A 15,816-nucleotide genomic window follows, 5' to 3' on the forward strand; every position below is an offset into this window, starting at 1 on the left:
GCTATACACCCAATTGTCTGGGTCTCCCAATTAGGAGCGACAAAGAAAAACTACATGGAAGAGTTTGTAAAAAAAAAAAAAAAAAAAAAAAAACGTTTGTGCCGCCATTTTTCTGAGAATCAATTTTTTTTTTCTATCGATTAAGTTTTGTGAGCTCTTGGGGTTTTTTTTTGTGGTGAGCTGATGGTTTTATAACAATTTGGGCTACAGATAACCATTTGATCACTTTTTATTGGATTTTTTTTAGGAAGGTATCGTACACAACTTTTTTCTTCTCAACAGAGTTCAGCTTAATTTAATATTTTAATATATCTGACATACAGATGCTATAGAAATTTTTTTATTTTTATTTCTTTAGTTTTACAGGGCAAAATGGGGTGATTTTAATTTTTATAATTTTTTTTATTTTTTAAAAACTTTTTTTTCCTTTTATTTCTCACTGTATTTGTTATTCCGTTTTGGGGAATTTACACTGCAAACCTTTGAATTGCAGTATACGAGTATAGTGTAAGCCAGCAGCCATGGGGCTTTTGCATGTGCCCTGATGCCATGATAAACCATCAGGCATCTAAATGGTTGAACAGCATTGATCTAAGTATGCTTTCTTCCCTGCAGTTACAGGTAGATGCCAGGTTTGCAACACGGCTGGCACCTGTTACATATTCACCAAGCTCAGCTCCCGGGCCTCCTTCATCCACGCATGTGGACCAAGCTCAGCTCGCAAGCCTCCTCCATGCATGCATTTGGACAAAGCTCTGCTCCTGAGCCTCCTCTATCCACGCATGTGGACCAAGCTCAGCTCCCGAGCATCCTCCGTCCACGCATGTGGACCAATCTCAGTTCCCGAGCCTTCTCTATGCATGCATGTGGACCAAGCAATTCCTGAGCCTCCTCCAGGCACGCACATGGACCAAGCTCAGCTCATGAGCCTTCTCCATGCATGCATGTGGACCAAGCAATTCCTGAGCCTCCTCCAGGCACGCACATGGACCAAGATCAGCTCCTGAGACTCCTCCAGGCATGCATGTGGATCAAGCTCAGCTCCTGAGCCTCCTCCAGGCACACATGTGGACCAAGCTCAGCTCCCGAGCCTCCTTCATCCACGCATGTGGACCAAGCTGAGCTCCCGAGCCTCCTCCGTCCACGCATGTGGACCAAGCTCAGCTCCCGAGCCTCCTCCGTCCACACATGTGGACCAAGCTTAGCTCCCGAGCCTCCTCCGTCCACGCATGTGGACCAAGCTCAGCTCCCGAGCCTCCTCCGTCCACGCATGTGGACCAAGCTCAGCTCCCGAGCCTTCTCCATGCATGCATGTGGACCAAGCAATTCCTGAGCCTTCTCCAGGCACGCACGTGGACCAAGCTCAGCTCCAGAGCCTCCTCCATTCACGTATGTGGACCAAGCTCAGCTCCCGAGCCTCCTCCGTCTATGCATGTGGACCAAGCTCAGCTCCCGAGCCTCCTCCGTCTATGCATGTGGACCAAGCTCAGCTCCCGAGCCTCCTCCGTCCACGCATGTGGATCAATCTCAGATCCCGAGCCTTCTCCATGCATGCATATGGAACAAGCAATTCCTGAGCCTCCTCCAGGCACGCATGTGGACCAAGCTCAGCTCCTGAGACTCCTCCAGGCACGCATGTGGACCAAGCTCAGCTCCTGAGCCTCCTTCTACGCACGCATGTGGACCAAAAGCTCAGCTCCCGAGCCTCCTCCATTCACGCATGTGGACCAAGCTCAGCTCCCAAGCCTCCTCCGTCCACACATGTGGACCAAGCTCAGCTCTCGAGCCTTCTCCATTCATGCATGTGGACCAAGCTCAGCTCCCGAGCCTCCTCCGTCCACACATGTGGACCAAGCTCAGCTCTCGAGCCCTCTCCATTCATGCATGTGGACCAAGCTCAGCTCCCAAGCCTCCTCCGTCCACACATGTGGACCAAGCTCAGCTCCTGAGCCTCCTCCATTCACGCATGTGGACCAAGCTCAGCTCCCAAGCCTCCTCCGTCCACACATGTGGACCAAGCTCAGCTCTCGAGCCTTCTCCATTCATGCATGTGGACCAAGCAATTCCTGAGCCTCCTCCAGGCACGCATATGGACCAAGCTCAGCTCCTGAGTCTCCTCCTCGCACGCATGTGGACCAAGCTCAGCTCCTGAGCCTCCTCCACACGTGGAAACCAACGTGCTTGTGCAGGGTTTTACAGGCTCTTCATTTTTTCTTTACTGCTTGATAGAATAACATAGAAGTCTTTATGAAAAATCTTAATAAAATTATTGTATAGTGAATCCACTAACTTAGTTTGGTCGTGAAGGGGGCAGTAGGACTCAGGGGACCCCCATGCAGAGCTCTATTTAAAATTGATCACAATTTGTAGTAATGAGGGAATCTTTCAGTATTTTATTCTGTCTGTGGTTATGGCAGCAATCTCATTTCATGTCCCTTTTCAGTTAAAGCTAGTGTCTATGTGCTATAGTCAACAATGACATAATCCCGTCAAAATAGTTATTCAAGCTTTCTATATACGTCATGTACAAAAATTAAATTTATACATTATACAAATAGATTGAAAGATTAGGAAACCGCCAATTTCATTATACCTGCTAACAAGTTCAGTGATCATGTAAATGCGGGGGGTTTGATCAGTCAGCTGGGGGGATAGTCTTGTATGGGTTCATAATGCCTTTTGGATCCAGCATTTGCTTAAGCTGCTGCATGATGTGCACCGCTCCTCTGGACTTGCTGTAATAAATATGTTCCCTCTTTTTGAATCCCAGTCCATGCTCAGCACTGATACTGCCATTGTGTTTAGAGGTCCATTCATACACAAAAGGCTCCAGTGCTGACAATAAGGCATCGGTGTGCGACTTTGCGGTAATGTTTAAATGCAAGTTTCCATCACCTGTAGAACAAACATATGAAAATTTTATCACATATCTATACGGATGGCAAATTTTACTACAAATTATAAAACCCCTTTAACTTAAAGATTTGACGCAGTTACCAAATCCCACCAAGAATAACAGATGTTGAATTATCTCCCATCCATTGTCAACACACAAAGACCCAGTATGGCCGCTGCTGACTCCTGTGTAGTGGACCATGGGCCATTAATGCCATATTTTCCTATTCTGTGAGAAGAGTGATGCAGCGACACCCAAAATAATTACCCATTCTGAGAAACAAGCCTTTCATGGATAAAACGTACAGCACTATACAAATTCATAAGGGCATAATGATAAATTTGTGTCACCCTGAGAAGTACTGCAACGAGGTCTCTCACCTAAATGTCCATATCCAATTACAGACTGAGCAGAGGACCCCACACGAGCCCTGGTTTCTTCAACAAGAGTATACAGTTTCTCTACAGGCATTGATAGGTCATACTTGAAGACATAACCATCGTGGGCTAGAGCCTCTGTGATACGTTCCCGGAGGGCCCAGAGGGACTGTGCAAGGAGGAATAAGTGAAGTATGGAGTGAGAAAAAAAGCGAGAGAGTCATTTATTTATCTTATTTTTAAATTAATCTTTGTATTAATTGAGATGGACAAAGCAGTGATGCTTCAACATTATCAGCTTTACAGTAACACCAACTCTTTACCACTAGTTATATAGCACCAGCATATCCCACCGTGGTTCCAATACCAAACAATACCTGCATCTGTCACCTCCAACGGCAGTCGGATGCACAGCACATCTCCATACACTTGGCAACGACCACTACATATTGAACAGATGTTTGCTGTTAATCTCCATACATAGTGTAAACTTGCCCCATCCAGTGGCATTGATAATAGCTGATCAATGAGGGGTGTCTGGTGTAAGACCCCCATCGGTCTGATATTGATGACCCCATACTATGAATGGGTTATCAATATCACAGTAGTGGACTGCTTTCGGTGCTTGCTGTCTGATATGGATACAATTACCGTATTTTTCGCTTTATAAGACGCACTTTTCCTCCCAAAAATTTGGGAGGAAAATGGGGGGTGCGTCTTATAATCCGAATATAGCGGTACCTGGGGGTCCTGTCTGTGCGGCCGGGTACCTGTGCTTGCGTGCAGTGGCAGCCGGGTACCTGTGCTTGCGTGCAGTGGCAGCCGGGTACCCGTGGCTGTGTGCCGGCGGCAGCCGGGTGCTGTGTGCCGGCGGCAGCCGGGTGCTGTGTGCCGGCGGCAGCCGGGTGCTGTGTGCCGGCGGCAGCCGGGTGCTGTGTGCCGGCGGCAGCCGCCCTCACACAGGCACCTGGCTGCCGCCCGCACGCAAGCACAGGTACCCTGCCGCTTGCACGCAGGGTGGGCGGGCAGCGTGCTGGCTGCCACTCTGTGCGTGCGGGGCGGGCGGCTGTGCAGCAAGTTACCCAGTTTGTCCACGGTCCAACTTTCAAATGATGGCGCCGATAAGAGCTCCATCTGCGCACGCGCTGCTCTGGGATTCAGCGCGTGCGCAGATGGAGCCCTGGGATGAGATCCATCTGCGCATGCGCCGCTCCGGGTGCCATCACTTGAATCGGTTTGCTCCACCACTGAGCCGTCGCCGCCGCTGCCACCACAGAGCCGTCGCCGCCACCTCAGAGCCCTCACCGCCGCTGCCACCACAGAGCCCTCACCGCCGCTGCCATCACAGAGCCCTCACCGCCGCTGCCACCACAGAGCCCTCACCGCCGCTGCCACCACTAAACCACCATTTGAACCGGGACCGCGGACACTCTCACTGCACCGGCCTGCTGCACGACTCACCCGCCGCCGCTGCCGCCACCACGGACCCCGCGGCTCCTGCCACCACGGACGCCACCACGGACCCCACGGCTCCTGCCACCACGGATGCCACCGCACCTGCTGCCACCACGGACCCCGCGGCTCCTGCCACCACGGACGCCACCGCGCCTGCCACCACGGACCCGCCGCGCCTGCCAGCACAACCTCCGCCTCCTGTGACCCCGCTTCACCACCACTGCTGCCCCCCTCCGGTAAGAGAACACCGGAGTATAAGACGGACCCCATTTTTCTTTTTTTTTACCTTTATGTCTAAATTTCGGGTGCGTCTTATAATCCGGTGCATCTTATAAAGCGAAAAATACGGTATATGTTTATGGCCACGTATGTGTGGCTCTTTATGTCTAGTGTAAACACACAGATTTAGTTTGGGGTCTTCCCCATCTACAGTTATACATAATATTCCCTACATCTGCCTGTCCTACCCAGCACTGGTTTGTGGCAGCCCTGCTCCCCTACAATATAAGTTCCAAATACTATACTATATATACTATACATCCATATTAACATGACACCTTAGCACCAAGAACCCATGTCTGCTAAGCCCTCTACCCTAACTACACTTCAAACACTCATATGGAACCAGATTATTCTCATTTACTCTATCACGTTACCTCTGGTTCCTATAATGAGATGTGAAGGACCAGGATTGTAGCAATTTTGTTTATGCAAGACCATGCAGCACGATATGGATAAACCATAACTAATCCATATGAAAAACAATATTATATATTTTCCCCTTTAATGCCACAGATAACATGCTATGAGATTACTACTGTACCATTATTTTAGTCTGGTCTGTTGCTACTGTCCCTGAAGTTACAAATCCAGAGTCTATTGCCTTCTCCAGAAATGTATTGAGTTTCTCTTCATCGTGCTTTCCATAGGAGCCAGAGGTTTCTACTAATACGTAGAATGCGTTATCTGCAGTCAGAATATACCAACATCAATCCAATGTCATTTACAGCAGTATCGCCACTGGTCACTAAGTTGCCATTACTGACCTGGTAGAGGGTTAATAAGTTTCAGATGTGTTTGTACCATCCTCATAGACTCCGAATCCATAAACTCACAAGCAGACAGAATCTCTCCCAGGTGATCTCTGCACAGTGTAAATACCTGCAGAACATTACTGAAATTTTCACATCCTAGAGAAGATGACGATAGCCATTACTTGAACAGCCGATTAAAAGTATAAAGCCGGTGAAAAAACAAAAAACATACAACAATGTAGTCAATTTTTTACTTTGCCTGGTCCACTTACAAAAAACAAAAATCCTAGGCCTCATTCACACGTCAGTTCTTCTCATACAAGTGTGTTTCATGGATAACCCTTTTGGCTGTTCGAATGTCTAACGTTTTGTGAAACGATCATTTCACACAAAAATGCAGAGCCATATCTGATCATGATCTGAATGTTGGGTCAATACCGGCAATGCAAGTCTATGGGTCCATGAAATCGCGTAAAAACTTTCTCCAGTTCCGCCCCCATACTATGGAACTTTCTACCACATTAGACTCTCATCTACCATGGAAACCTTCAATGGGAATCCAAAGCAAGAAAGGAACGAGCGGCTTCACTCCCACATCCGTACAAACTTGGATTTATTTCTGAGAAGGGTGTTCATAAAACTAGCAGTGGCGAAGCCGGGTGCGGGCTCCCCAGGACTATGGCTGTTTCGTGCTCAAGCCCGCATCCGGCTTCGCCACTGCTCGTTTTATGCATACCCTGCTCAGAAATAAATCCAAGTTTTTAGGGATGTGGGAGTGAAGCCACTCATTCTTTTCTTGCTTTGAATTTCCTTGGACATTGTCTACTTTTAGAGCGTGCACCTCCCTATACTTGGTGTTTCAATGTGGACCAAAGTTGCTTTTCTACCGCCACTGGAATTATGAAGATAAACCCTAGTAGAGCAGGATTATTCCTTCTTTTGAACCTTCAAAGGGAAGCTGAAGACCCACCTCTTCAGACAAGCCTACAACCTGCAGTAACCCTCAGTCCACTATACCGCTACATAACCAGCTCTGCCCTCACCTACTGTACACTCACCTACTGTACCCTCACCTATGCCTTGTAGACTGTGAGCCCTCGCGGGCAGGGTCCTCTCTCCTCCTGTACCTGTCTGTGCCTTGTATTGTTCATAATTATTGCACTAGTTTTTATTATGTACACCCCTTTTCACTTGTAAAGCGCTATAATAATAATAGTAGTAATGATAATACTACTATTGAAAAAAAAAAAAAGTGAAAAAAATAATAAAAATCATGCAGCACTGAGATGTCATAAGTGTGTGTTGCGATTTTCACAGCCTGTTAGATAGAAGGTGGAGAATTTTTTTTATTTTCATTTTATTAACATACAGGAAAAACTGATAATCAGACAAAACACTGACGACAACTCAGATATAACTGAGGAAACTCAATCAGATTTTCTCATAGATAAGAAAAAACCTGACGTGTATGAAAAAACATGGCAAAATGCAAGAGTGCATCATTACCTGGTCCCTTTTACCTATCAAAAAAAAGGTGAAGTTTCGCTAAAGTTGAAGGCAGACGTTGCCCACTTTCACCAATCCCTTTTGTTAGAGGGTCCTGTGACAATAACCAAATCATTGAGTGTCCCAATCAAAATAATCAGCTGTGATCTTTGTTCATACGGAGCTTTTTAGAAACAGTCGAACACAATTAGTGGAAACTGCATTAGGAGACACTCCTTTTCTACGGAGTTTTTGGGAGACTTTATTTTCTTGTAAAGGTTTTAAATAGTTTTTGGAGAAGTTTTATTTGCAGCCTTTTCACGTGACAGTGCCTAGTTTGGAGCCGCTTCAACAAAAGGACATTTTTATTTTTTCCATTCTCCACAAGACATTTTTCAAAATGTCAGAAAAATAAGAAGCTCAAACTCTTCATTTACACAACATGGATTTCTGATAAGAAAAATACTTGGGAATAGGAGTTTGGAGAAGATTCACATAAATGTGAACTTGGGGTCCTAAAAGTGGAAACGCCAATGTTCCTTCAGGGTAGAGTCTTGTAAATGGAGTTGCAGCCTTTATAAAGTTCAGAAATCCCTAATAGGGAATTTGAAAAAGTTTTTAAATTCTTTTAACCTGTTCACTCCAGGCTTGGTCTCTTGTGAAAGTGAACTATTCAGGATGTTTTTTAGATGAGGATATAGCAGTACAGCTCTATAGACACTTATCTCCCAATTGAATTGATACTTTTTTACATAGATCCAGATCCAATGAGCCAGTTATGAGAAAATCAGTGTAGAAGTCATATATAAATAAGCTTGGAAGTGCAGCGTGCCAGTGCACTTCCAGACAGATTTGTATATGGCTTTTTCCCTACATTTGTTCTGTAGTTATGTTCCTTTGACATGGCATGATCACAGATAACAGTGTTTTGCAGATACCCCAGTTCTATTTAAATTGATCAAAAATTTCTAGACTAAGATCAGTAAATTGATAGAAGCAAACACCTTACCTAGTAGAGCCACATTTACTGAGCTGGGTTTGCGTGGGCACAAAATGGATAAAGCAGTTATGATGCCTATAGTTCCTTCTGAGCCAATGAACAGCTGCTTCAGATCATAGCCCGTGTTGTCTTTGCGCAGAGAGTTGAGACAGTCAAGGACAGTTCCATCAGGAAGGACCTGACAACAGGTAACAAAGGACAAGGAATATAGAAACAGAAAAGAGTAAGGTACCTACTGTATGAAACTCCTCTTAAAATCTCTTACAGCTTCTAGTCCCAAGACTGTCCCTCGTAAGGATCCATATCGCAGAAGTCTGAGGCCACCAGCATTGGTTGCCAGGTTGCCCCCTATGTGACAGCTTCCCTTTGCTCCTAGGTCTAATGGCATGGTGTAACCCCGTTCTCCTAGATATTGGTTCAGTGACTCTAAAACACAGCCTGCCTGGCACACGAGGGCACCTAAAAGATAAATACACAAGACAAATGCTCCATAAATCTTCACATAACACAACCGGCTTTTATTCATACTCCTGGGCCCTTCTTATGTGACCAAGGAGCCTTTTACCCACTTCAGAAACTATGATCTGTGTGCGACGGCCAGCCCCGCTCTAGAATGCTCTACTCTCCCCTTCTCTCTGCAGCCAATATTACATTTTGCATTTTCATTATTTACTCTCCTTTTTTCAAATAGTCATAACTTTTTTGTTTGTGGTTTTGAATGACACCATTTATTTTACGATATAGAGTAAGGAATAAAGAAATAAAAAAAAAATCCACATTAGGTGAAACGGTGAATAAAAAACTCAATTCCTCCACTATTTTTGTCGTTCTATTTTTACGGCATTAATTGTGCAGGAAAAATCACCAGGAAACATGGTGGTGTAATTCAGTACGATTACAGAAATACCAAACATGTACAGTTTTTCTTTTTACTAATTTAATCCCTTAATAATTCTGAATTTTGGAGAACAAACAAAGAAAATAAAAAAAAAAACGTTGTGTGTCTCCATTTTCTAAGACTCGTAACTTCTTGGGATTTCCATCAATGGAGCTGTATGAAAGCTTGTTTTTTGCATGGTGAGTTACTGTTTTTATTTTACAATTTAGGGGTACATACTAGGTTTTGATTGCAGCAACCAAAACTAAAACAATGTTGACGTCATTTTTTCCCTCTAAACAATGTATCGCTCGGCTTCATTATTTTATATTTTGATACATTGGACTTTCCTGGATACCAAATATGTAATTTTTTTTTAACATTTCTTTATTGTTATCTGGGGAAAAAGAAGGTTTCAAATTTTAATATATTTTGTAAAACTTTTTTTTTTCTTCTAATGTTCACTTTGTTACACTTGAACCTGCAATCACTTGTACTATATATACTGCATTATATGCACTACCGCAGTTTTGCTGTTTGTCACAGTAGAGATCACATGACTGACATGGGGGGCGTTCAGCCAGCCCACATCTTTTATAGAAATCCATCAGCTCTATGTGAAGGCGTCAATGGGGGGTGGGGGGATGATCTTCCGAACTAACCCCAACTGGATCGTGGAGCTTATATGCTGCTGTCAGTGATCACTGCTGTTAGAGGCAAATGCCGGCTGTATAATACAGCCGGCATCTGCCCTATGTGGAGCTGGTTTTGTTTCTGAGCCTGCTCTAAGGTCCCTGACGCACTCCATGATGTACCGTATTTTTCGGACCATAAGACGCACTTTTTTCCCCCAAATGTTGGGGGAAAGTTGGGGGTGCGTCTTATGGTCTGACTATAGGGCTGCGGCCGGGAATGAGGGTGCTGCGGTGGAGCGGGTCATCGGGGGCACGAGCAGGCAGCAGCAGCGCCTGCCGTGACCACGTGGGCCCGCTCATTACATATGCACGCCCATCCTCCTGCCCATTTCTCAGCGCAGAAGCCAGCGCTGACAGGTGGGCGGGAGGACAAGCGGGGACGCGCGCATAGTACAGAGCCGGTCTGCATGATCACCCCTGGCAATTACAGCCTGGAGTGATCATGTGTGGCTGTATTCACTGCCCCCCGAGCGTCATCATCAGTGCAGGGTGCAGTGAATCAGTGTACTCACCCAAACCAGTGTGTGGAGCCGTCCCCCTGCAGCACGCGATGTCTTCCTGTCTGTGCTGGTTAGCTGATCTGTGCGATGCTGCAGGGGAACGGCTCCACACACACACAGGTCAGTGGCGCAGAGAGGAAGATGATCGGTGCTGCAGGGAGTGAGGAAAAGGCGAGTATAAACTTCATTTTTTTTTCTCTGTGCTATAGGATACAGGCCATATACCAGGATGGTATATGAGCAGGATGGATGGGGGGTATATGAACAGGATGGGATTATATGAGCAGGATGGATGGGGGTATAGGAACAGGATGGGGGTATAGGAACAGGATGGGGGTACAGGAACAGGATGGGGGTACAGGAACAGGATGGGGGTACAGGAACAGGATGGGGGTACAGGAGCAGGATGGGGGTACAGGAGCAGGATGGGGGTACATGAGCAGGATGGGGGTACATGAGCAGGATGGGGGTATATGAACAGGATGGGGGTATATGAACAGGATGGGGGTATATGAACAGGATGGGGGTATATGAACAGGATGGGGGCATATGAGCAGGATGGGGGTATATGAGCAGGATGGGGGTATATGAGCAGGATGGGGGTATATGATGGGGGTATATGAGCAGGATGGGGGTATATGAACAGGATGGGGGTATATGAGCAGGATGGGGGTATATGAGCAGGATGGGGGTATATGAGCAGGATGGGGGTATATGAGCAGGATGGGGGTATATGAGCAGGATGGGGGTATATGAGCAGGATGGGGGTATATGAGCAGGATGGGGGTATATGAACAGGATGGGGGTATATGAACAGGATGGGGGTATATGAACAGGATGGGGGTATATGAACAGGATGGGGGTATATGAGCAGGATGGGGGTATATGAGCAGGATGGGGGTATATGAGCAGGATGGGGGTATATGAGCAGGATGGGGGTATATGAGCAGGATGGGGGTATATGAGCAGGATGGGGGTATATGAGCAGGATGGGGGTATATGAGCAGGATGGGGGTATATGAGCAGGATGGGGGTATATGAGCAGGATGGGGGTATATGAGCAGGATGGGGGTATATGAGCAGAATGGGGGTATATGATGGGGGTATATGAGCAGGATGGGGGTATATGAGCAGGATGGGGGTATATGAGCAGGATGGGGGTATATGAGCAGGATGGGGGTATATGAGCAGGATGGGGGTATATGAGCAGGATGGGGGTATATGAGCAGGATGGGGGTATATGAGCAGGATGGGGGTATATGAGCAGGATGGGGGTATATGAACAGGATGGGGGTATATGAACAGGATGGGGGTATATGAACAGGATGGGGGTATATGAACAGGATGGGGGTATATGAGCAGGATGGGGGTATATGAGCAGGATGGGGGTATATGAGCAGGATGGGGGTATATGAGCAGGATGGGGATATATGAGCAGGATGGGGGTATATGAGCAGGATGGGGGTATATGAGCAGGATGGGGGTATATGAGCAGGATGGGGGTATATGAGCAGGATGGGGGTATATGAGCAGGATGGGGGTATATGAGCAGGATGGGGGTATATGAGCAGGATGGGGGTATATGAGCAGGATGGGGGTATATGAGCAGGATCATATACAAGGCAGGAGGATCATTACCAGGATGGGGTACCTTAGTAGAGAATTTGGGGACATTACCCCCATAACAGTGTCAGCAGCAGATCCTCGCCCCATAACAGTGTGTTATGACCACTTTTTTTGCCTAAAGTTTTATTTTCCTATTTTCCTCGTCTAAAACCAGGGTGCGTCTTATAGTTCGAAAAATACGGTAATAATACGTGAAGTGTAACGTTAATTCAATTAGATCACGTATGTAACAACCACTTCGTACAATAGAATTTACCTAACAAAATCTCTAAAAATGAAAGATAACAGATCTAAATCACAGTCCTATTTTAGGGATAGTCAAACTGACTGTTCAGAAAGGAATCACTTACCGGAAACATCATCAAAACTGATCACTTGATCCATGAGAGCAGTGGAGAGGAGAATCTCATCAAATACAGGGACACTGCCTCCAACTAAACTTGTATTTCCTCCCTGAGGCGTTACAGCAAGGCCCCTTTCATTACAATACCTGTAGATACAAAAAAAAGGAATAATAATTAGTAATATACTATAAGAAGGTGGAGAAAAAAAAAAACAGATTGCGGGTGCTCCTGTTCTCTCTAAAGAGAGATGTAATCCAAAGCGAGATTAAATTTACATAAAAATACAAACTTTTTAATATACATATGTGTTTTCAGATTACGCCCAACAGGAGACCCTCTGTTTCACCCCCCACCACTTTATCCATTTCTGCCGACACTCCCCACGAAGGAAATTCCTACAGTGTACCAGGCTGGCTGCACCCGCGGGCATCTACTATAGGGTTTTTGGAGGTTTTTTTTGCCAGGTGTGAACCACCTCTACCTTTGGATTCATATATTTTTAATTTACTAAGCTCAGAAAGCGCTCCTCCCTCTTCTTTTTTCATCCCAAGGAAACTCCATATACTATACAACGATAATGAAGTACAGATACATATCAGGCTTTGCTTACAATTCTAAACTTGCTATTTCTTTCATTGCATCACATACGTTCGGTAAAATCTTTGGTTGTACAATATGTGCTAAACACAAAGCTCCAACCTATACACCATATACAGTAGTTCAGCTGTAATTAAAGGGAACCTGTCACATTGAACATACAGTCTGATCTGTGGAGTCCAGTGGGCGGTCCTAATCAGTGATTGACAGCTATCTGCATGCACATTCATACAAGACTGTCAGTCACAGTAGGACCGCCCACGGGATTCATATACATACAGATTCCAGAGATTTCAATTAAAATAAAAATTTACTGAAACTTTACCCCCCAAAATATATATCAGTCTGACCAGCTCCTCCTGCTCTATAACATCCGCCCCACAGATCAGATCTCATTTTCAACATGACCAGTTTCTTTTAACTGGATTTAAATAAAAAGAAATGCTGGGTACGGCCGATTTCACACATCTGACATTGTCGGTCTCAGCACAGTCTGCAGGGTCCAGAGTGGCCGCAGGTCTCCTGACTAGTGATGGACGAACCCCCCCAATGTTCGTGTTTGGGAGACCCGCCCAAGCTTTTTGTAAAGTTCACGTTCGGGTTCTGATATAACGCGAACTTGCGTCCAAACCCCGAACTTGGACTTTACAGTTATGGGATGGGGCAGGGGGTCTGTAAAATAAAGAATATAGTTAATAATAAACATTGTCATTATACTTACAGGTCCCACGACGCGTCCTGCAGACCCGCTCAGCCGCTGTCTCCCGGCAGCTTTTGCTTCCAGGTCCGATCATTAACTTTCGGGAGTATTCACTGCACTGCTCGTCACTTGGCAGTCCTCGGCTGTGTTCGTGGTGACGTCAGGGTTTATTCCAGTCCATGGCTTAGCCATGGATTGAACTTTCACTGTCAGCCTGCTTCTCGCTCTGTTTAGACGCTTGTCTGTACAGAGAGATGAAGCAGAACTGACATTGCTGTACCTGTGGACTACGTCGGACAGAGGATTTTTTTATAATACACATGAAGTCTCTAATGTTTTTTTGTTTTATTTCTAATAAAAAAAATTTTTGTATGTGTTGCGTTTTTCTGTTTACTGTTTACTAGAAATTCATGGTGGCCATCTCTAATTTGGCATGACACCATAAATTTCGGGTTTAGTACCTGCTGAGAATACAAAGCTGGTATTTACCCCTTTATCACTCAGCGTGCCACCATCATCAGGGCCGCCAGACGAGCCGGGTAAAGAACCTGAAAATGGTGCTAAGAAACATTGCGCCATTTCCAGGGGTGGCTGGTTTTAACTGACAGGCGATCAAAATACGGCGGGAGCCCAAGCATTTGTTTTTAATTATTTTTTTAAATAATTAAAAAAAATGAATGGGCTTCCCTGTATTTTGATTGCCAGCCAAGGTAAAGATAGACAGATGGGGGTGGTAGCCCGTAGCCGTCCGCTTTATCTGCACTGAGAATCAAAAATACCGCAGAGCGCTATGTAATTTTTTTATTTATTTTTACACTACTATATGTATGAGGGACTCAAAAGCCAATCTCTGTCACGCAGAATGGGTGTCTGTGATTGGCTGTGGGAGTAACCTGGAATCTGCCCATATATTCTAATATATATAATTCTATGCTAGAATGTATGGGTTGGTTTCAGGTTACTCCAGCATCCAATCACAGATGTCCACTCTGTGACAGAGTCTGTGATTGTCTGTTATTTTAACAGTTAAATAAAACAACAACACAGACAAAAAAATATTTTATTAGAAATAAAACGGAAGATATTTAGGACGCCATCTTTATTACCCCTAAAAAAAACTCCAACGTAGTCCACAGGTGAGTGAGCATCTTCCGCTCTGCTACATCTGTGCGAGGAGTCAAAACACAGGTCTGCTCACGCAGACTCAGCTGAGAGCTGTCAGAGGCTTCACTTGAGTGCACAGCTGAGGTATGCGTATGACATCTGCGAGTCTCGCATCGGTATCACCCGACACGACGCACACTCTCCTGACAGGAGCCCATCAGCTGCATGGAAATACATGCAGCCGACCCGCTCCTGTCAGGAGAGTATGCGCCGTGCCGGGTGATATTGATGTGAGACTCGCACAGTGACAGTCAAAGTTCAATCGAGTCCATGGCTCATGGACTTGGGTGAACCATGACGTCACCGCGAACACAGCCGAAAACTGCGGAGTGATAAGCAGCGCAGCGAATACCACTGCAAATTAATGATTGGACCCGGAAGCAGAAGCGGCCAGGAGAATGAAGCTGAGCGGATCTGCAGGATGTGTTGCGGGACCGGTAAGTATAATCATAATGTTTTTTTTTTACTAATGTGCTTTTTTTTTTTTTTTACAGCCATTGGACCTGAACTGGACCCGAACTGTAACACAAGCTTCCCAGGAAAACTTGTGTTTGGGACCGTATACGAACACTGTGTGTTCGGAACGGACCCCGAACTTTACAGTTCGGGTTCGCCCATCACTACTCCTGACCCAAACTCAGCAGCCTCATATATGCCTAGGATGGTGTTGAAGAGACCAGCAGTCCGGACATCAAGGTACGCTCTCTGTCACAGATAAATATAAAAGACATCTTTTTTTCATATGGCAGTGAGATGCCACTGTTACTGCGAACTTTAGAAACTGAGGCATCATAAAGCTACACCATGTTGTATAAATCCACGCTAGCACCAACCTTCTTCCAGATAAGACAAGAGGAAGTCTTGCAATTCCCACACTGGCCACTAGGCCTAATCGTGTACTTTTCAGTGTACTTCATTTTCTGAATTTTGCAAATTGAGGTTCTGATCTGGCATAAATCCTAAGTCTTATGAAAAGGCTCATTAGAGGGTCACTTTTGACTTTTAGGATTGCTACTTCCAACAGGTGGCACAAGCATTTGTCTATTTCCTCCCTGAAGAGACTATT

At 45.5% G+C, this 15,816-nt stretch overlaps 1 protein-coding gene across 2 annotated transcripts in view; it reads right to left on the reverse strand.

The window, feature by feature from the left end:
- Window positions 1-1,222: 1,222 nt before the first annotated feature.
- D2HGDH (D-2-hydroxyglutarate dehydrogenase) overlaps window positions 1,223-15,816 on the reverse strand; it is a 43,272-nt gene continuing 28,678 nt past the window's right edge. For both annotated transcript variants that reach the window (XM_075338640.1, XM_075338639.1), the window contains 7 exons: window positions 12,296-12,435; window positions 8,513-8,706; window positions 8,257-8,425; window positions 5,775-5,918; window positions 5,552-5,694; window positions 3,277-3,442; window positions 1,223-2,895 (listed from right to left, as the gene is read on the reverse strand). In XM_075338640.1, the coding sequence (XP_075194755.1) occupies window positions 2,636-2,895; window positions 3,277-3,442; window positions 5,552-5,694; window positions 5,775-5,918; window positions 8,257-8,425; window positions 8,513-8,706; window positions 12,296-12,435 (1,216 nt within the window). In that variant the 3' untranslated portion in view covers window positions 1,223-2,635. The remainder of the gene's footprint in view (window positions 2,896-3,276; window positions 3,443-5,551; window positions 5,695-5,774; window positions 5,919-8,256; window positions 8,426-8,512; window positions 8,707-12,295; window positions 12,436-15,816) is intronic.

Source organism: Anomaloglossus baeobatrachus, chromosome 3 (genome assembly GCF_048569485.1).
Source record: "Anomaloglossus baeobatrachus isolate aAnoBae1 chromosome 3, aAnoBae1.hap1, whole genome shotgun sequence".
NCBI lineage: Eukaryota > Metazoa > Chordata > Amphibia > Anura > Aromobatidae > Anomaloglossus > Anomaloglossus baeobatrachus.